We start from the raw sequence: 24040 nt of genomic DNA, 5'->3' as shown, positions 1-24040 counted from the left end.
ATTCTTCCAAAAATACATTTTCCTTTTCCACACTCAGTTTCCGTTTATGTCAAAAGAGGAGGCATCTGTGGAGGAGGAGAGAGATAGGTACTGGGAGAATAGAGACTAATAGTGTTGTTTGTTCTATTTTGCTGCTTTAGAGAGTACATTAGGAGTATGGAAATATCATTAAGAATAAAAACAAATTTTATTTTAAAGATCTCACCACAAAATGTTAAACACAAAATGCTTTACCTGATGAGTCAAAGGTGCTCTGAATAAAGTCACATCTTCATTTTCGCTGTACATATTTCTTTTTGATATTTTAGGTCATATACCAGATGGCATAAAGCATTTATACATGGTGACTTTTCCTAGAGGTGCCAACATATGCTGCTGAATTGCCTATACAGAAGAGCCTTGCTCATTGCAAGTCTCCCTGGAAGTATTTCAAACAAAGCACATCAATTAACATTTGTTTATTATGCCACTGTGAGTATATGGCAATTTTTTATTTCATTCCCAAATACTCAGGCAACAGTTGGGTTTATATTGAATTTGTCAGTTGAAAGGCTCATATTTGGCAATCTATTTAGAATTGTTTTTTATTTCCAATATGCTATTAAATATCGTACCTCTCTTCTAGCCTCCATTAAGCATCAAATTTTATGAACAGATAACAAGAACTGCAGATGGTAGAATGTTATTATGGATTTTAGAAAAACATACAAAACATGAGAGTAGACAACATGGTTAGTAATGGATTTACCTGTGTTATAGATAAATTGAGGTATTAACTACAAATTTGTATTCATTAAATTCAATAGCTTATCATATGAACTACATATTTATTTTTAAAGTATAAAAGGAGAAAATGTCTACTTAATTTCCTGAAAGTGGAAGTATATTCAATACTTCTCAAATAAATCCTTCCCACTATACATGATAATTAAGGCTATGGTTCACTCTGTAGGTAATAACTGATGACTGCTTTATAGGAAGAAAGGTTCTGGATCCAAGGTGTTAGAAAAGGAATGAAAAAAATAAAGGTTTTGCTATAAACAGTTATTTGTATTAACTGAAATAAGTGGAATACTTATTTTATTTTATTTTATTTTATTTTATTTTATTTTATTTTATATCAAAACCATCTGAGTCACAAACCTTCACTGAGTAGGTTTGTTTGCTTGTTTGTTTTTTAGATATTCTCTGTTTACGTTGAGCAGTGATGCCGCACCTAACAGTCTTCAGAGTTTTCAGCCTTTAGACAGTTTATCAGCACTGTAAAAGAAAGCCTCTAGCTATTTCATAGCATAAAACTCGTTGCCCAAAGAGGTATCACAAGTCAATAATATGCTGGTTTAATGGAACTCGGGAATTAGTAAGGTATTAAGAAAAACCAAGGACACTAAGGGAAAAATAACTAAACTTTATAGATTTATTACTGTAAATAAGTGTTGCCATGGTAGTGCCAAAAAAAGGAAATCTTGAGTTTAGCATGCTCATGTTTTACTGTAAAATTAAACACACTTGGAAAGATAACAGATTCAGAAAGTATTCAAGACTATTCCACACAAGAAAGTACAATTTTAGTAAATTGAGAATATTTGCTCTATTAAACCTATAGACCAAATATGTTCATTCTTCTTCTCAAATGGGCTCATTCTTTTGAAATTGTTCTGCTTCATAGGAGATGTTTAGTTGTTTACCTTATTCTCCAGTACCATTATTAACTCCCTTAAGAAAGTCGCGTTTATGTATAACTTACGAAGGGATCCCCCAACTAGTGTAGTACCCATCAGGCACTGTACATAGTTATTACCACATGATGGGCTATATTATCTATGCTTTACTTTACATCTCCATGAATTACATATAAATGTCTAACCACTATGCTGTATACCTGAAACTAATATAAAATAATACTTAATGTCAAATGTAATTGTGAAATTAAAAAAGAGGGGGGAAAAGGTGAAGGGAAATAAGAGGTTCAAATTTCCAGGTAAAAACCAAATAACTCATGGGATGTAATGTACAGCATGGAAAATATAGTCAATCATGTTATGATAGCATAGGACAGTGTCAGACGGTTGCTGGACTTATCGTGGTGATCACTTCTGTAGGTCTATAAATGTTGAACAACTATGGTGTACACCTGAAACTGATATAACATTGTATGTTAGCTATATTTTAATAAAAATGTTTTTACAAAGGTAGTTTTTAAAATCTCAAATAAATATGAGTACGATGTTCCTCAGAGAAATTAAGCATAAAAGAAAAGGTATTTCAGCCGTGGAATTTAGGAAAGTTAGAAGATTATATAGAAGTAACAGAACAGAGTTATAAGCGCAGGGGTGACAGAGAGAACAACTGAGGACTACAGAGATGCTAATCACTTTGGTCTTTTGAAAACTTGGGTTTGGAGACTATCAGGGAGTTAGTTTAAGCATTATTACTGAAACCTAGATTAGACGTGTTATTATGCAATTTGACATTAAACATATACCAACTAATAAACTGAACAACAACAACAGCAAAACAACTTTATGATCAAAGTCATAAAAATATGGAAAGAAAAACACTGGGTAGAAGAAGAATAAACAGAGCAATTGATTACACATTTAAACTTATGTCACATCTATACCAACACAGAATTCTTAGTCAATAAAACTGTTCTCGAAAACCAAATTGAATAAAAACTTTTTCAAGTAAATGAAAACGGACAGAACTAGCCACCAGTAGATACACCTGAAAAGAATACAAAAGGGTTTTCTTTGAGCAGAAAAAAGATAATCCCATATAGAAGATTAAAGATTCAATAAGTGAGAATAGAAACATGTAAATATGTGGGTAAATCTAAAGACTATTAAGTGGCAAAATGATATTAATATATTGATATCTAAATACAAAAACATGCACACACACAAACACATCCAGATATATACACATGTACAATCAAAATGCCCAACAGGAAGACTGTATACATAAAGAGAAATGAATGGAGTTAAAATATTACAAGACCATTTAATGGCCCAGGAAAATATAAACTCTGTATATTAGACTTCAATAATTCAAGGATTCATTTTGTAATATCTGGGGTAACAAGTGAAAAAAATGTGTAATCACCAAACAAACAAAGGGGGTGGGATGGAATGGTATAATAAAAACACTTTCCCAAAGAGGCACAAAATGAGATTTTTTTTTAAGAGAGAGAATTAGGAACAGAAGGTACAAACAGAATAGTAAACAATAAGATGCAGAAAAACACACAAATATATTGCAGTGATATTAAGGATAAATAGAATAAAGGACCAAAAGTAAAGACAATAATTTTCAGGTTTAAAACATCCTGCTTCTCCAAAGAGATTTACATATAAGGATTCAAAGAGTTTAGAATAAAAGGATGGAAATGGATATACCATGTAATCAAAAGAATCTATTCAAAATAATCGTAATAAAAGAAAACTACTGTGCTTATATTTATAATATGGAAGGTACACTTTCTATAAAGAATATTTCATAAGGATGAGAGTATTGTCACTGAGCACAGCAAAACTGAATTAGAAATTAAAATCAAGTATAACAAAATCTCCAAATATGTGAACATTATGCTATAGATTTCAATAACCCATGGTTCAACATAGAAGTAATAGTAGAAATTAGAAACTTTTGAATTGAATGATAATTAAAATAGTACTATCGCAACTTTCAGGGTAGAGCTAAAATTATGTGTAGAAGGAAATTAAGTGTTAAAATCATATATTAAAAAAGAAAAATGGTACAATTCAATGACAAGTATTATAGTTCAATATTTTTTAAAAGAACAATATACTAAATGCAAGGAAATTAGCAAAAGACAATGTAAAGCTAATATTAAATATTAAGGAAATGAAGAAAACATAGAGTATCAGTATCAGGAGAATCAAAGGTTATTTTTCAAAAGACAAAGAAGTTCATAAACCTTTGGCATGATAGATTAAAAAGTGAACAAAGGCGAAAATAGGAAGAGTCAAGAATAAAGGAGAGAATGTCATAACAGATTCCAAAGACATTAAATTATCATAGAAAGGTATTGTGAGCAACTTTATAAAATATCTTTTAAAGATGTTTTATTTTAAAAGATAAAAGATAAAATGGACAAATTCCTAAAATAAAAGATATCAAAACTGATACAAGGAAAAATAAAAGCGAGGAAGGCATATAAGTGTGAAAAATTATTCCAAAATTAAAAACCTTTCTACAAGTATCCATGACTAAGCAGCTTACTTATGAAGTGTACAAATTTTTAAGGAAGAAATCATGACAATACTACAAAATTCTTCCAGAGAATAGAAAAAAAAGAGGTAATAACTTCTCGATTCATTCTGTTAGTTCAGTATAACTTTGATACAAAACCTTACGTGATAAATAACATTATGAGAAATAAAAATTACGGAACTATTGCACCCATTAGCATGGATGCAAAATCTTAAGCAAAATAATATCAAAGCAAATATAGCATTATTTAAAAGGTTAATACATCATTATCAAGTGTTTTTATTCTAGGAATGCAATGATTATTTAACATAAAATCAAACAATGTAATTTATATTTCATGGACAAATTACTTCACCCTTCAAAAAGTTTAACTATCCTCATTTAAAAGTTTAATTTTCCTCATCTATAAAATCAAGACCATAATAACTCATATATAATATGGCTTTCATGAGGATTAAATAATTAATGTATGTAAAATGCTTAGCACATGGCACACAGTAAATGCCCAACAAATCTTAGCTATTATTATTGCTTTTAAAAAATGATAAATATGAGAAATAAACATTTACAAGTATATTGAACAATGTAGCAGATTAAAATCTCATTTATGCAGCTGTCAATCAGAAAAATCTTACTAGAATGTAAAAATATCACTTTAAATCTCAGAAGCTTAACACACCATTGATTTAGTCCACAGTTCCACAGGTCAACAGTTTGAGCTGGGCACAGCACACTGGGCCTCTGGGTCTCATTCATGTGTCTGTGATCAGCTCTTAGATCAGCTGAGTACTGAATAGTCTTGGGAAGGGCAGAGGATCAGCTAAGATGGCTTATTTCTGTGCCATGCTGTCTCTCATCTCCCAACTGGGTAACTTGGGCTTATTCCCAAAGCAGTTACAGGGTCCCAAAAGAACAAGAGAGGGCAGACACCAACGTGTAAGCATTTTCCAAATCTCCGCTTGTATAACACTGGAATTGTCTTATGGTCCAAATCAAATCACATGGTCAAGCCTAGAACTTCAGTGTGAAGGGAATGATGTAAGGATGTGAATATATGGAGTCTTGAATAAACTGGGGACAAATATGCTAACAATCTACCACAAGTTCCAAAGCAATACTTCATTACTTAAAAAAGATATAAGGAATTGGATACATGAATTTCATCCAATATAAATTACCAGACCATTAAAATTTAAAAAGAATGAGCAATTTTCTTCCAAAACGAATTCCTTTACTTAGCATCTCTATTTTATGAAACCATCCCTGTCTCTAAAACCTTAGTTCGGTACCTCAAATATCCCTTTCAAATTTAATGCCTATAGAATCCAAACCTTTTTCTTCTACTAGGCAAGTCAACTCATGGCTTTCTCTCATGCTACTCTTATTTCTGCTCACCACATGATATTTCCTTATCTAAAAGATGCTATCTTTGACCCTGCACTTTGAATCATTTAATGTAACTTATCATTTAAGTTTCCAGCTCAAATACTACTTAAAGGTAACAATAATTTATTCCTCGTTGATATAAGAAAAAAGTTAGAGACCAAATATTTATCTGAACTCCCATAATGTGCCATGAATTTTGATGTGGCTAGCCACATATATAATATTCCATTTGTATTTTTCCTTATCTATTTTTGGAGAACGTGTCTTCTAGATGAGACAGTAAAATTTATTGTATAAAGGTCACTTTTTGACTTCCTTGTTTCCTCCATAGAATTCAGTATGGCAAAATACACTTACACAATATATACATCTGTATGTCATAGTTTTTACTGATTTTGGTGAAAGCTTTTATATAATTTCTTTATATACTCATAGTATCTTACTATTAAGTAAGGGAATTCAAACTAAATTAAGTAATATTTCAAAGTCCTATTTTATCATTTATATCCATAAATCATATATTTTATTGCTTAACAATCCAAGTGCTTTTATCTATCTCAACTAACTTTTATAGAAAAAAGGACTACAGTGAATTGTGTCTTTTAATCCATCCAATGCAAATTAAAACTAATTTCTTATCTTAAATATGTACTATGCCTAAATTAATATAATTGCTTTTTGACATTCCTAATTGAGATTTTCTCTGAGGGAAACTTGCCTTCCCCACACATTTACTATTCAAAATGAATGAAAGCATCCTTTAGAAGTCTTCTCACTAAGCACTGGAAACTAATTAGCACATGTAGTGGTTATACTTTTGCTTATTCTTTTATTCTCAGTGCTGACTGTTTGAGTAATAAGGTCTTTACTTGACTCTGGCATCTAAAAAATATTCTCTATGTCTGATTAACTGACTTATGAATTTCAAATGTAATTATCTATAGATATTTACTAAAATTTTGAAGAAAAACCTACCTTATGCCAAGTGATTAGCCCTGAAAACAGGCATATAAATAGAATTCTAATTATAGAAATGACAAATTTGAGTTGGCTTATTTACTTACATTATAATCCATTTGAGATGTGAAGTAGAATATAAAAATAGATACAAAACCAGAAAATATAAATAATTGAAAGTGCCATTGAAACAGGAAAAAAAAAAGAAAATAATAAGACTGAGTGAGAAGAATACATAGAATTCTCTATTTCTATTGGAAACTAGACAAAAATTTGACTCTCATTTTTTAAGTTCCAGCAAACCACTTACACAAAATTAGTAATAAGGTTGAGAGAGTACATGAAACTAAGGAGGATTTATTTCCTAAGTCCTAATAAAGACAATACTGGGTGATATAGTGATCATCACTGTAATAGACACAATAATTGTCTTTGTTTCTCTTTTTGTTTCCGTGCTCCCCTATCCAAACCCAAGGACAAAGCCAAAGCACAGTTGCATAAAAGAAAGTCCGTAAAATCTAAAACAGTGTAATTCAAATAGGCAGCTCTCTGATTGTCTTTTGCCATGAAAAAATATTAGAAATCTGGAGAAAAGGATGGACTGCATGTTTTTAGATAGACCTCCATACCCCAAATCAGACTTACGATTAAAAAACAGAGTTTAAGGTTTTGTTTTCTGCTAAGAATTTAGAGTATATAGATCCTTGGTATTGCCAGTAATAACCCACCCATATGCTTTGACAATCAATTAGGAGAGTGAATGAATTTTTTGCTCTTTTTACTTATTAACATTAATTCACACCCACAATTATTCTTATTGGAAAACAGGACATTAAAACTGTTGGGATAATTGCATCTGTGAAAGCTACAAAGAACCAGAAACTTTCAGTGAGAGGAAAAAAATGTATTTTAAGATAACAAACAAACTATCCTGATTCAAAACAAGACATAAAAAAGAAAAGCACTGATGGAGTTTTGAAATATCATAGGATGCCATATGGATAAAGCATCACTAGAAAATCATATTTGTATTTTATGAAAAATAGCTAATTTCATAATGACTTTCATTAAATGTGAAGATATATATATATATATATATATATATATATATATATAGTCATTCAAATAGAACTAGAAAAACCAAGAACTTGTACAACACAATTTAACTTTTAAGAAAACAACTTTAGTGCTAGTGAGTTCAGATTTGCAATTTATATTGTCTCATGCTGAAAAAAAAATGTATAAATGTAATTAAGAAAACTAAATAATTTATTATCCAAGTGGAGACTCTTTTGAGAGTGAATTAATTCACTACTAATAAGGAAGCTAGAAAATTAGGCACAGACCCTGGCTAACCTTTGCAAATTGTAATGCGTGGTCAGCATACTTACAACTGCGTCTTAAAGGCAAGCCCAAAGCAGAACAATTACTCTTCCCAAAAATCAACTCCTCTCTTCAAGCTGTTTAATCAGAAGATTGCCTGCCCTCTTATCTGTAGCTAAGAATAGGTCAGCATTAAATTTTAAAAATTGTGTTTCTCAACTGTGAGTCACTGATACTCATTGAATGTAGACATTCTTTTCTCCTTAGAAAGGACTAAAGCTTCCTGAGGATAGAAGTACCAATTTGCCCGGTTACTGTCCAGTGTTTTATCTTACCTTAGCTATATTTACTGCATTATGGATCCGCTCATCTTTCTCATGATCCTTTGTTTTCTGTAATGTTTGCCATATTAGGTTTCTGAGTCCGTCTTGTTCCTCATCTCCCCGAAGTTCCCATGACATTTTCACCAGATTATAAACTAAGCCATAGTACCCAATCCATGTCACCTGTTCACCTGAGTAAAAACAAATATTCTTTGGGAAGATATCATTTTATTAGTCTCACTAACGTATGGTTTTGTGAAAAATAAGAAACTTGATTTTGTTAATAAAGTCTGCAATTCTGAGTTTTGAAAAGTTTTTTTTCACTTTTCACTGCTTTTCTTTAATTTTAAAAGATCACAGATCACTTTAAAATTTCTAACCATATGAAAAGATGAACTGCACCTAATTAATATCATACCTCATAAATTTAAAAGTTAAACAGGTAAACTTTGAACACTGTACTAAAAACAAATCTCTGGAATTCAAGTAAAGAGGAATTTATTCAAGGTAATATGAATACTTAGACCACCATAGTGGATTTTTAAAATAAATCAGAGAAACAAGAGAGAAAAAACACTGGTTATTATAAAAATGATCAAACTCTATGATCAAACTCTATGAAACATGGCAATGGAACCAAAAACAAAGCTTTGAAAATAATGTGAGAAGCAGACAAAAATTCCTGATATAGTCTGGAAGATTTTTTTTTTAATAATAGAGGCATAAATCAATTGAAATAGGGGAAGGTAATAATGAATTCAGAAGAGAAATAGACTAAGACAATTCTCCTTTTAATATTTATATATCAATTAGCAATTTATATAAATTATCCAATTCTACTTTTATTTTTATTTTGTTTCTTTTTAATTTTTATTAAATTTATTGGGGTGACATTGGTTAGTAAAATGATATAGGCTTCAAATTTAATACGTCATTTATATATCACATTGTGTGCTCACCACCCAGAGTCAGTTCTCCTTCCATCACCATATATTTGACCCCTTTACCCTTTTCTACCAACTTTAAAATATGCATTTTCCTCACAAAAAAAGAGGAATAAGTTTCTCTTAACTCTTTATCTTAATTGTTTCTTACCAAGATGGCATATTGCTATGTAATACTATTCAGGAAAATAGAATTCTAATTAGATAGAGAGGGAATAAATAAATCTGGAAAATAATGTGGGTCTCAAGGGGATATGAACTTAAGTTAGCCAAAGAGCAACATGAGAGTACTGAGTATATGTGAAGCAGGTAAGAGTGCAAGAGGAAAAGAAGGTTCAGAAAGGGAGATGGAAAGGTTTTAAAGCCAAATAAATTTCATATTGTACTTTTCCTTCAAATCCTGGTGATAGCCCTTGTGACATTGTAACTCCATTCTTGAATAAAGATATAAGCACAATCTGAAAAGTCACAATCCTCAACTTTTCCCAATTCAATCTAGATTTTCATAGTTCAGGTTAATAATAATCACTATTGTTTTAACTGGAATATTTGGAACTACCTACTATGTGTCCTTATTCTAGACCTCATTACAGTCCTGCTATGTAGACCATATTGTACTTAGAATAATAGAAAGGAACATATGAGCTTCAACTTGGTTATTAGTAGAAAGTTCCTAGCATCAAGCATATGACGAGTGATGGAGCCACGTAAAGGCTGGTCTAATCTTATCCCATGCAGCACAGCCTCTCCAATTCAGACAAGTACGTTTCCTTCCAATCCCCACTTTCTATTCCATCATAGAAAAGAAAGAGGCCAAAAGGGAGAAAGAAGAGGCAGAAGAAAATATGTACACATTTTAGAAATGGGAGAAAGAAGGCATACGTCTAGCTTCCAAGTTTAGGGCACATTACACCCTTTCTATTGCTGATACTTTAAAAGAAAAAGTATAAACTGTAAATATGAGGCTACAGTTAAGCAGCTAATTCTTTTAAAAATATAATTTCCCCTCATAAAACTTTATTAGTTAAAACTGGTGTACTACAATATGAAATCATGTACAGGGAGTGATGTCAGCAAGAAAGTGGAATAGGCCATTCCTCCATCCTCATTCTCTCACAGAAATAGGATTTGGCAGCCACCCATGAACAAAAGTGCCTTTTGGCGGACCTTGGGATCCAAGCAGAAGATTGGGAAACCCCAGTGGAACCCAAGACTGAGAAGGGTCACTTTGATAAGGCAGGTCCAGACCCCAATGTCAGGTCTGTCACCATTGATGTCCCAGCTGTGGACCTGAAGAACACTTGTAACCCTGGGAACTGAGCTCCAGCCCTGCTTGTGCACAGTCCTGCCACCAGTCCCATCCACCAAAGAACCTGGGAGGACCCATGCCTATCGGTACCCTCGGTAACAGGCCCACTGACGATGAACCTGACTCTGGACCCTGAAGTAGCTCTGTGACCAGCCTCACTCTACCATGGTCCAGAGGCAGTTCTGTCCAGCCAGAAACCCACCCAGGGACCTGGCAGGAGCATGCAGGGAGTAAGTGGAAACCAAATTTATTTGTACCCCTGGCCACAGGCCAGAGATCAAGAGACTGAAAAGCAGTCCCATGACCAGGCTGTAGCCCTGCTCAACCATGGTCCATCTGCTCAGGGACCTGGAGGCGGGAACTGTGCCCACTCATGCTCCTGGTAACAGGCCTGCTGATGCCCAGCAGAGAGGTAGCTATAAAAAGAGAGAAGGTAAAGGACAATAATGAGCATCTCAAATTGAGCTGAGGTGGAGAGTTCGTATTAGAAATGGATAAGGTTCTTAACTTATTTGTGAACAAAATTATCATGAGTTCCAAAATTTTTAACCCATTTCTATCTGCCTAACTGTGACCAGCCAAGTGAATTTGAGATGTGAAAGAATAGAATAAAGCACCTTCTGAGCCATTTTCACCTGTATTCATCTAAGGAGTCCTGTGGTGATGACTCAGCCAGTGTTTTAACTCCTGACAAGCACTCAAAGATGTTAAGACAAACACACGGGTGGCTCTTCTCTGAGTGGGGAGAATGAGAGTCTGAAGGCTTATTGCTCCAAAGAATTGTAAAAGAAACTGCATTTCATTAAATGGGAAACATAGTGCTATTTGCTACATTTAGATAAATATGAACATGAGTCTCTCATCTATCCATGATTTCATGGGCTACTACTGACTAATCTATCAAGGCAATGGGTCAGGAGTGAAATGATAACAAAAGTGCTCCAAGTACCAGTCTAACAACGAATGTAACATTAACACCTTTTATAAGGAGTTCTTTCTAAATCCTTTGAAATTGAATTCCTGGGACTTCTCGGTTTCTAGAGTTAATGTTAAGAATTTGTTTTTCTGACTTCAATAAATTGTTAAATGTCTTCAAACTTTTAATATATTTATGCATCTTTTTAGGAAAAAAAGAAATAGATAAAGTAAAATAACTAAAGAAATATGGGGTCAGATTAAATGGTAGATGTTTGAACAAAAGAATAATCTTACATTTGTTCAATTAAATGTTATCTCTATTCAAGCAATAAACTGGAAAACCAATATGGGAGTTTTATGAGGTAATCTAGGTCTTTACTGCGATAAGTAGCAGGAGATTAGGGAGTAAAGGATAAACCTAAGACATTAAGGAGAAAATCTACTAAGACTTCTTAGCTATGGAGTAGAAGGAAGAATGGAGTAGAAAGGAAAAATACATTTTTAAGCTCAGGAAACTGAAACAATAATGAAATCACTTAAAGAAATGTGATTATGTAGAAGAGCCTGTTTGGGGAGAAAGGAGACAAATATTGTTTGGAAACTGTGGTATGGTGGAGCATGAGGGGTATCTAATTTCAGTGTCCTACATACAGCTTGTAAAAATATAGCTAAAATTCAAGTAAAATAACAGAAGTGAAATTATGGATTTGTGCATCATTAGCAAAAAATAAGGCTTGAACTCAATATGAATAAAAAAATTATGAGTTTTTAAATTAATAACTGAGGAATTGTGAACCTCAGAAATAAAAACCTTCTTTGAACAATATTAGTAAAACATACTGTGGATTTTAAAGAATTTATAAATTTATTTATAAACTCCCAAATTCTTTACATTAAAAAGAATGATTAATAAAAGTATATCCAAATCACCTTCTTCCATATATTTTAAACTATATTTTTTACTGAGGAACAATATTCTATAAGCCTACAATAGTGGAATCTTTGAATTGAATATGGTTTGCTTTTAGACTCCACAAGACCAGTGATGAGCTCATAAAATATATTCTGAGAACTGTGTTCTCAAAACTCGAAAACCTTTTAAAATGCCATTGATGATTTTAAAAGTGAGCTGTTCACCTGTTGACCTAAACTACAGTGAAGTATTGCTACAGTGAAGTACTATGAATAATATTTCTGGGAAGAATCTATTACATCCAATTGACTGACAGTTAATGAAGGGGAAAAAAAAAAACCCTTATAAAGACAGATGGGATGTGTTACAACTGTCATAAAAGGTGGAATGCATCCTAACATGCAAGTCTAGACATTTTCAGAGACGCATCCCTGCTATGAAACTCCTCATCCAGGAACCAACCTGTGACATAAGGCAGAACTCTTCTGTTCTGCTTTGAGTGACCCAATGGCAGCTATCAAAGATGTCACTTTAAATATTCTGAGAGAAAATGTGTCTCTTTGCAGATAAGCAGGCAGTGTCCTATGACATAACAATGCAGAAAAAATAAAATTCTTAATATATCTTGAAAATTTACTATGAAACTTACTATGAAAATTTACTATGGTATGTGAAAACCGAAAGTATGATCTTTTTTGTTGTAGCTTTATTTTAGTGTTTGAACTCCTTCAAAGCCTTTAATTGCCAGTCTAAATATTTAGATTTCACATATTCAGTAGGTATGAAATATGAATATTTCTACTTATAGGAGTGAGTATAAATGAGTATAGCCTTTACAATTTTGACAAATCTAACTTGACACCACAAAATCAAATGTATAACTGAAAAAATAACTTGAAAGTAAGATGTAGATTAAAACATTGTCTTTATGAAATGCCATGTAGAGAGGAAGGAACTAGATCAATGCCAAGAAACAAGTAGACAGGAACCAGTCAGCAAGCCAAGCATTTACCGAACATTTACTGAGTCAATGCTATGTGCCAACCACTGTTCTATGTGCCAAAGAAAAAGACAATGTTCTCAGGACACTTAATGCTAGTGGAAAAAGACAGATAACTAAGAAAGTAAACAGAACAATACCAGTTCAGAATGAATGTTATGAAAATAAAAGAAGATGGTAATGTGGCCACAGAAGACTAGAAGAAGAAAACTACAATCGACAGATGAGAGAAAGATCTCCATGAGGATATGGCATTCAAGCAAAGATCTGATCAATGAAAAAAAGTTAACCACTCAAAGAACTGGGGAAAAGTGTTTCCAGCGTAGGGGATAGAAAATGAAAAACCTGTGGACCTAGAATATCTTGATGGTTTAGAGAAACACGAGGAAGAACAGAATGGATGGGAATACTCGATAGCCAGGGATTCGTGGGACAAGACAATGTCAAGTAGGCATGCTCTTTGCAGAGGCACACTGAATGATCATGGCAGAGGCCACAGAAAGGAGTTTGGGTTTGTTCTTAGTGTAATGAAAAGCTAACAGAGCATTTTAAACAAGGAAGGGAACTTGACCTATTTTATGTTTTTAAAAAATGTTTTGGCTTCTTGGTGTAAAATGGGATTCTAGGGAGTATTAGGGAAACAGGGAGACTTTTATCCTTTACAGTAATATAGAAGCAAAGTGATGATTGCACGGGCTTGGGACATATGTGGTAAAGAATTAACCATGCCCAAAGAGAAGATTTAGTCTTGATCCAACTATGGCCATTTAACAAGTTCTAAAACCACACTGAAAGCTGAGGATGCCAATAATAGTGACAAGTTATATTTCTTTTTATTATTATCTCTATTTCATAGATGTATGTCTATATATTTCCCAACTTTCACTTATTTTAATGTTTTCTCATTTCTTTCTGCACAGATATTGTATGTTTTTGTGTGGTGAAATATTCTAATCATGTCTTTTATGATTTATGATTTTTCTGTTCATGAAACTGCTTTCTGCTTGAAAGTTATAAAGGTACTGTGCTGTATTTTTTTTCTATTTTCTATAGTCTAGTTATTTTTTGTTTGTTTTTGACTCTTTTTTTAATAAAAGTTTATTGGGGTGACAATTATTAGTAAAGTTACATAGGGTTCAGGTGGACATTTCTGTAATACATCATCTATATATCACATTGTGTGGTCACCACCCAGAATCAGTTGAATTTCACATCTTTATATAGGTATAATATGGTACATTTAGTACTCCTGCATTGCCAGGATATTGATATTACTCTGTGTGATATAAAAATTATAATCAGCACTAACAGTAAGTAACATGGTTTGATGAATACAGAATTGGGCTTTCAGATATAAAACTAGCCATAGAGGGAAATTTCCTTCAATAGATATAAATCATCAGTGAAAAACCCACCATTAGCATCTTAATGATGAAAAACTACATGCTTTCCTCTAAGACTAGGAAAAAGATAAGGATGTCTGCTTTCACCACTTTTATTTAACTTTGTACTAAAGGTTCTAGTAAAGACAATCATGAAACAAATAAAAGGCATCCACATTGGAAAGAAAGAAGTACAACTATATCAAATTACATGACCTTGCATATAGGAAATGCCAGTGAATCCACAAAAATTCTATTAGAACTAATAAAGAGTTCAGCACAGTTGCCGGATATAATATCAATATACAAAAATCTATTGTATTTCTAGATACTAGCAATCAGAAGTGAATAATTGGAAAACGAAATTAAGAAAGCAATTCCCCTTAAAATAGTATCAGAATGATAAATTACATAGGTGTAGATTTAATAAAAGAAGTACAAAACTTGTACAATTAGAATGGGGTTTCTTAGGGATGATGAAAGTGTTTTAAAATTAGATAGTTGTAATGGTTGTACAACTCTGTGAGTATACTAAAAAACACCAATTTTATATTTTAAAATGATGAATTCATGGTATATGAATTATACTGTCAAGATAGCTGCTGTTAAACAAAAGAGGCATGAGTAAAAAAACCTATCTTTTATCCTTTTTTGTGTACTATTACCATCTTGCCACCATTAGGGAAGTAGTCTAAGAACAATAGCTATTACCCAAAGAGTGTAGTGCCGAAAGATGGAAAGAACCTGCGTCCTCGATAATGTTGTTGAGCCACTGAATTAATCTTGAACCCTGTATCTCTTGTGAGTTGAGCATATAGCCAGCGATCCATTCACTCCCTTCACTGAGAAGCATGCTTGTGAGAAAGAAAAAAAACAAAAACAAAAACACGCCATCCAGTTTTACCTCTTTGTCAATAGGATCTTTAGGATATAGACTAAGGATGTTTACTTGGAGTAAAAGACTTTATCTACAGAGTTCTCTTGGTAGGATAGCCCTGGCTAAAGGATTACTATAAATAAATTGAAATCTATAGATTGATGTGGCATGGAACCCTGGGGAAATTATATAATATTTAAAACTTTCCAAAAGAATGAAACAGAGATATTTAATATATTAAATGCTTTCCCCATTGTGTGAGGTAATAATCCATTCAACTAACTTAAATACTTAATCTATAATTCTGGACCAGAATGATCATGTCTAATGTGAAAACAAAGGACCTAAAGAGCTTCCTTTTATGTCCACCATCATGTTTGACTGAGACTCTTGATTGCCATTATCCTTAAAATTATTAGTAAATGTCAATATTATGTAAGATCTCTGATTTATGTGAGCTTGATTTGTCAATCCAATATTGTGTTAGTTCACCTAGAATTCTTATGTGAGATCATACATTTTTCTTAACATAAAAACCATTTTGATTTGGGTCTTCTGAGACTTGCAGCCTAAAACATCCTAAATACACAAATTTTTACCAGATGAATAGATAGATATCAGAAGCTACACTTAAATATCATTTGCTCATCAACATAGATAACAACATTTCTTAAGTGCTTAAAAACCATTACACTTTAGAAAAATTTAATTTCATTTGAAAGACCTGAAGAATTTCTCATAATTTTTACACGATATGAAATTAATAACAATGCTGATCACATAATGGAATCAAAACTCCATTAATAGTCAAAGGAAAACAGGTTCTTGAGAATATATCTCTTCTTTGAACAAAGGAATGAGATTAACCTCCAGAAATGGAACTTAATGAAACAATTATATGATTTACCGGACAGTAATTTGAAAATAACCCTCATAAAGATGTTCACCAACGTCAAGAGAACAATTCATTAACAAAGGACTTAAACAGACGTACAAATGGCCAACAGATATATGAAAAAAAGAAGGTCAATGTCACAAATCATTAGGGAAATGCATATCAAAAACACAATGAGATTACCTCACACCTGTCAGATAGCCATTACCGCAAAAAATAAATAAATAAATAAATAAATAAATAAATAAATAAATAAATAAATAAAAGGCAAATGTTGGCTAAGATGGGGAGAAATTGGAAACCTTATACATTGTTGGTGGAAAAGCTGATATATAAAAGAGTGTGGAATTTCCCCAAAAAGTTACAAATAGGATTATGATCCAGCAATCCCACTTCTGGCTACATATCCAAAATAATTGAAATCAGGATCTTGAAGAGATATTAGAGCTCTTAAGTTGATTGCAGCACTCTTCACATAACTAAGGTGTGGAAACAACATAAATGCCCATCAAGAGATGAATGGATAAAGAAAATGTGGTATGTACCTATGATGGAATACTATTCAGCCTTAAAAATGAAGGAAAATCTGCCATATGCAACAACTTCGAGGACATTATGCTAAGCAAAATAAATCAACCACAGAAAGACAAATATTGCATGATTTCACTTAAATGAGGTAGCTAAAATAGTCATATTCATAAAATCAGAGAGTGGAATTGTAGTTTTCTGGAGCTGAAGGAAAGGAGAAATAAGACGTTACTAACCAACGGGCATAAAGTTCCAATCAAGCAACATGAATTAAGCTCTGTAAATGTGTTGTACAACATTGTGCCCGTAATCAATAATAACATATTTCACACTTAAAATTTTAAGATTGTAGATCTCATAGTAAGTCTTCTCACAATAAAATAAAATATTTAAAAAAGACAAGGAGATATACTTGGTTAACTTCCTTATGTATATAGAATATAATCAGTACTATACTTTCAGATTTGTCAACACACAGAATTGTGAATTATGAGAATTGCCTGAAGTTTACCACTAACGTGCATGGATTTTTAAAAGACTTAACTATTTTCTACGTATAATGAACACAACCTTATCAATTTTTTTTTCTGAATAACCTTTACCAAGGTAAGAGGTATACTGAAGATTTAACAGAGTACCATTTAAAGTTTCAATTAATTCTAAGATTCCAATTAACTTTCGTTTACTTTTTAAAAAGGAATTATTACTCTGTGCTAACGTATTTTTCCTAAATTAAAATGAATCAAAATTAAGCATTCAAAGTTATTTTACAACTGCAGCATATATTTCATTCATTACTATCATTGTAGAACCTGTTGAGGAGAATTATTCTCAACAAAAGAATGAAAGAAAAATGTCACATTGACTTTTCCCATTCATAGATAACACTGAATGGAAAAAATAGTTGGGTGCCACATACCTTCACATCATAATACTGGAATAAACCATTACAAAGTTAACGATATTACAATCTGCCATCAAACTTAAGAAGTATAAACCATATTGAAAATATGTTTTTCATGTATTAAAAAAAGTTACCATAAGAACTCGACAGTAAACAAAGAGATGGGAGATAAAGGCAGAGTAGAGAGGTGGAGAAACAGAACCAATGCAATTATCTTCAAATATTTAAAGGACTTGCATGTGGGAAATGGACTAGACTTTGTTTGATTTCCTCTAGAAGGCAAAGCTTAAGCCAAAGTTTGGAAGATATGGAAAGATAGATTTCATTTTACTATAAAAAAGAATCTTTCACAGTGTTAAAAAATGGAATGACCTGCTTTGGGAGATAGGGAGTTCCTTATCTGTGTTAACTTTTAAGCAAAACATGACTGAACTATTTGCAAATTGTCTAAAATAGATCTGCGCATTGGATGAAAACTACATGATCAAAAGATTTTTACTATTCTATATTTTTGGTTCTATCATTCATTATCTATTTCATTTATGAGACACACTCAATTAGTGTCTGTTGGTTTCTCACAGAATATACCATTTCCAAGTTTTATTTCCACAACACAAATTCCAGATAACCAAGCTTATTAAAAATTGATCATTTTACCACTGTGAAATTTAAAGTAGGAACACAGAAGATGGCATTTCGAATATAGTATACAACACAAAGCTGTGTTTCCCTCTTTGTAAAGTTATATGTAAATCATCTGCTACAAATACTAAGTGGCTGGATGCTACAAATACTAAGGTCTGCAACATCAAGTAAGAGAAGTAGTTTCCTCTATGACGGGACATTTTACTACCTTGTTTAGCAACTAAATTTAAAGGCTAGTTTTTCTCAAATTATGAGGTCAGAAGTGGTTTAATAATACAGATTCCTAGACACCACTTTTAGAATTTTTATCCAAAGTACTAGAACAAGGCCCATGAATTTACATTGCAAATAAGGACCCCACATGATACGAACTCTGTGTAAATGCTTTTACAAACAGTGCTGTAGGATAATGACTGTCAGAGAGAATGTTTCAAAGTCATCTTTTTCACATTCTTCAACATGCAAATGGACAATTTTTTTTTTAATTTCATTCAATAGGTCAACTAATCTAGTTAACTCTGCATAGTGAGTTAATAAGTATGAACTCTGAAGCCAGAGTGCCTAGGTTACATCTCAGATGTACCATTTACAAACTGTATTTCCTTGAGCAAATATTATCTTAGTGCCTAAGTTTAATCATCTTTAAAATGGGGATAATATGAGTATCTACAGTGTAGTTATGTAATGATTAATGAGTTAAGTGATGCATGTTATATGCTTAGAATAGTGCCCGACACAGAGTAAGAGCTCAATAAATGTTAACTATTATTATCCTCTATGACCTATCAAGGAAAAATGTTTCTCAAAATCAGAATTTCAACAGGAATCAAGCAAAAATTCTGTGTGTTTAATAAATTAATTTTTATCATCTTCCCTCATATTTTTCTAGCTCAAAATGATCTCTTCTAGGAACTATGATATACAAATTTGTTTTCTAAATAAGGATTTACTCAGGCACTTGAGAGATATCAAACCTGCCTACAGCTCAACACCATTGTGATGTATTAGTCTGCTTGCACTGCCATAACAAAATACTATAGACTGGTTAAAATACAACTAAACAAAAATTTTTATATATATATATATATATATATATATATATATATATTTTAACTCTTCTAGATGCTGGGATGTCTAACATCGAGCTACCAGCTGATTCTGTGAGGGCTCTCTTAATGGTTTAGCTGGTTGTCTTCCTGCTGTGTCCTTACATGGTGGAGAGAGTGAGCTGTCTCGTGTCTTTTCTCTTCAGGACACTAAGTCTAACATATCAGGCCCCCAATGTCATGACCTCATTTAATACCTCCTTGTAGGATCTATCTCCAAACAGTCACATTGGGGGCTATGGTTTCAACATATGAATTGGGGTGGTGGGGGGGAGACACAATTTAGCCCATAGCAGCAGGTGTGTAGGATGGTCCTTCATAAAAGGCGTAATAAAAGTCAGACACCTGGAGTTTCAACCAAATGTTAAATGCATAGTTGGTATTTATAATCACATATAGAAATTTCCATTCAATCAAAAACACCAAAACTTAGCACTTCAGTCACTGGCTAGGAACCTCACTCTAGAATTAATAGACATCTATGAAAAGCTTGTCTGACACAAAATCTCAGAATGAAAAGGGGACAAGCTAAGTAATCAATCATTCCTCTAGATCAGGGGTGTCCAAACTGCAGAACGCAGGCCAACCGCGGCCCGCAATCCATTTTTAATTGGCCCACAGCAAATTCCAAAAATATATTTAGTTTACTTAAATAAACCAGGTGAGGCAATACGTATTTCACCTCGAGTGAGTGTCCCGGCTGTTTGTGTATTTTACCGCATATGGCCCTTGGTGAAAAACGTTGAAAAAAGTTTGGACACCCCTGCTCTAGATCCTTCAACTTCTGCTCCCATATCAAATTACCTGGAAATTATCTTCATGGAAGTCATTACTTTAGTTTCCCATAACATTGCCTTCACAAAACTATGATTTGAAGTGTTTCTTTATATAAAAACATTTTTAAATGTTCTTCAGTGTCATTTATATCCTTACATGTAAATAAAATAGGATTCCCAGGATACAAAGTACACATAGAAATAAGTGTTAGAAAAAAAAAATCCTTCCTCACTGATGTTTTCTCATTAAAACAATAATATTAACTATGACATTAACAACCATAACATCTATTAACATTTATTGGATCTTTAGTGTCCACAAAATACTATGCCAAGTGTTTATATGTTTCCATAGTTTGTTTTTTTTTCTCACAAAAAAGCCCTATTATGTAAATATTATGCTTATCATAATTAACAGGTAAAGAAATGAAGTCAGCAGGATTAAATAATTTGACCTGGGATTCCAAGACACAAGTGACAGAATACAAATCCGTGTGACTGCAGAACTGGTTCTTTCACTCTCGGCAATTTTTTTTTTTTTTAATTCACTTACTTGAAGGGTAAAATTATAACAAAAAAAAAATCATTTTCAATTAAATACAGCAGCAACTTCCGTTTCCTTCTAAAGAGAGAGAGACAAGGCCTTGTAATCACGTTGACAAGGCCTTGCAGAGATGGTTAATACTTGTGGAGCTATCCATTTTCCACGGTCTTGTAGAACTGACGATCATTATCAATAGTCATGCATACAGGAAAACCCAGACAAAAGCATTTTCCCTATGTGGAAAATCAATCAGTGATGCTACAAAGATTCAGGTTATAATGACTCACATTAACACAGTTTTTAAGTGCTATCATTTGAATGGTGAAATATTTGACTAAGTATTTATACAGTCATGTATAGTAATGGCTTTTCATGGTAGCGGCTGACAGAGAAAAGCCAAGAATGCAGTACAAACATGAGGAGGAGACCAAAAGTTTATGTCTAGAGGAGGTACATTCTCTGATTCTGACAGAGAGGAAGAAGGCTGCAGAATTTTCTCTCATTCTTGAGATGTGTTTAACAGAACAGTCATCAGATAATCAACTTACTTTAAACATTTCCTACAGGAAACCACGAAGATGCTATAAATATTGAGGGTTTCAAAATACTCAGAATCATGAGACAAATGCAACTAGCGTTATTTATGGCTTATACACAGTTTCATGTCATAGAAATGTATTGACTTTTGACTGTGGAGGAGGCAATTTTGATATGTTTATCCTCTTTATTTCAGATCAGATCTTTAAAGGTATTCCACAGCTAGAAACATCTATTTGCCCACCTGGGCTGAAAAAAAAACATTAACAAAAAATGCTGGTTAAGTGTTTTATTGCTGAGTTCAAGTGAAAGCATAAGAAGGACATCAGTGAAAGAAAAAGAGCCAACCATCCACATCACTTGTGAATGTACAAAAGGCAGTCTTTCCGGAACACAGTCTGTTAGGGATTACTTTCTACCTCTCTATTATAATGCCATTTAGAAGAATAAAATGATGACATCATGTAATCTATAGAGAAAGCTCTTTGATTAATAGCACTTTCTGGTGATTGGTACAATAAGATTCAGAAATTCTTATAGGACTTATTCAATAAGTAATTAAACAAAAATATCAACCTTACAGAGACAATCACTTATAATACAAATATCTAGGTAACTCTCTCACCTAGGCACACATATGAAAATAATCAGAATTTACCGTTTTTTTGATATCACACTTTTCCCTTGGTATTGAAATAATACAGAGCAGAAATAAATGTGCTCATTTAGCCATAAAGATGAGAAAACAGTGACCAAGGATGACTAAATACTTGGCAAGTTCAAGCTCACAGATAGCTCTCTATAATGTGTAACATTGCTCAAAAGGAAGAAAAATCACATAAATGTCAATAAAATTCTCAATAAGTCTGCTGCTGACATGGATAGAATTATAGGAAAAGAGAATAATATTTGAGCTAGGTTATTTTGGGGTGTGTTATCCAGGAAGCCGAGCAATACAAAACTTAAATTAAGTAGAAAGACAGAAATCTCTTCCAAGAATTTACCCAAATTATGTGCCTGTACCACCAAAATCAAATCTTCAGAAGAAGATAAGAAACTTGAAAGAAAGATCAACAATAAACAAATGAATACAATGAAATCAACAACTGGGTGGCAAAAAAACCACAAATAATCAGACTGTTGATATCAAAAAAATTAAGTATCCACAGAAGGATGCAATCCTATCAATTTGAGAAGGCCAGTGTTCAGGGGTCCTGGGCAGAGTCAGGCAAAGAGGCTTCTGGGAGCAAAGACCCTCCCTATGGAGAAACATCTTCTGGATCCATTACAGGGAAAAAGAACTAATTCTGCACAGCTAGGAAAAGAAGTCGAAGATCTAAAATTTGTAGCTGAATCTGTTTAGTGGAAGTTTAAAAATCGTAATCATATTTAGCTGGTATGTAGGAAGATTTCTGACCATTCTAAAAACTTAAGAGTGCGAACAGAAAACAAAGTAAATACCTCTTCACTTTATCAATGCTATAAACCTGGGAGAAACACAATAGATGTACTAGATCTGTTTTAAGTTGGTGCTAATAAAAAATAAGTACAATCTTCTTGAAAAGTGGGAAAAGACCAAGCAAAATGCATTCAGAAATGAGAAATGATAGCTTCCGATCCACTGATTAAACCAAAAATATATTGAAAGTTATTAGTGACCAGGGTTTTGTGACCAAGGTTTTGAAAATGAAATTAATATCTGCTACTAAGATTTTATTATTTAAAATTATATTCAAACATAATTTACCCCAAATGAGCGAACTATGGTTCTGAGGAAAGACAATATCTTGCCTTCTTCTATACTTTCAAAATCTTGCAATTATATTTTAAATTCAATGATTTCTTTATTACATAGTAAGTCTACTATAATTAATTGACTACCTACTATGTGCTAAATATGTACTAAGCTAGAAGCTGGGTTAAATACAAATATAATCAAGACATGATTCTCCAGTCTCAATCAACCTAATGGAAGTGAGTCATACACATAACAGACTATAATAAGACAGACTGCAATGATAGTCATAAAATTCTAGTCAACCTAAAAGGACACTTTTGGATTTATATTGTCTCTGTAGTATCCTTTAAAAAATAAAAGTATGTTATTCTAATAACCCTCATAAACAACAGTAGCAAAATAACCTTTAGTCTTGAGACACAAGATAGGTACATTTTGATGGAGAGTAAGATGTCAGATGTGAAGAATGGACTAAATTATGTGAGTGATTGAAGAGAAATCCTCTAGGTGGGAAAAGAACAAGAGAAACAGCAGATGCCTAGAGAAAATGGAGGACAAGATGGATGGGAGGTTCTTAAATGGAAAAGAATAAAACAAACATATACATTTCATAAGTTTTCCCAAGGTCATATTTTGTTTTCAATGAATATAACTTGAATCATAAATCAACTGACTCTAGTTTATATTTTAGTTGTTTTAAAATTATTGATCAAAAATTTCTGTTATAAAATATTCTTCCTAAATTTGTAGGAAGTCCTACTGAATTTAAAATTATTTCCCACTCTGAAATGTTAACTTT

The 24040-nt window shown here is 32.6% G+C and overlaps 1 protein-coding gene across 1 annotated transcript in view; it reads right to left on the bottom strand.

The window, feature by feature from the left end:
* The window catches only part of TMEM232 (transmembrane protein 232), a gene marked incomplete at its 5' end in the record, with an annotated part of 164313 nt that overhangs the window by 91344 nt on the left and 48929 nt on the right, over positions 1-24040 (bottom strand). The window contains one exon of the mRNA XM_081053836.1: positions 8238-8416. Within this exon, the coding sequence (XP_080909962.1) occupies positions 8238-8416 (179 nt within the window). The remainder of the gene's footprint in view (positions 1-8237; positions 8417-24040) is intronic.

Source organism: Rhinolophus hipposideros, assembly GCF_964194185.1.
Source record: "Rhinolophus hipposideros genome assembly, chromosome: 7".
NCBI classification, from domain to species: domain Eukaryota; kingdom Metazoa; phylum Chordata; class Mammalia; order Chiroptera; family Rhinolophidae; genus Rhinolophus; species Rhinolophus hipposideros.
This window is presented reverse-complemented; position numbering and strand designations above follow the sequence as displayed.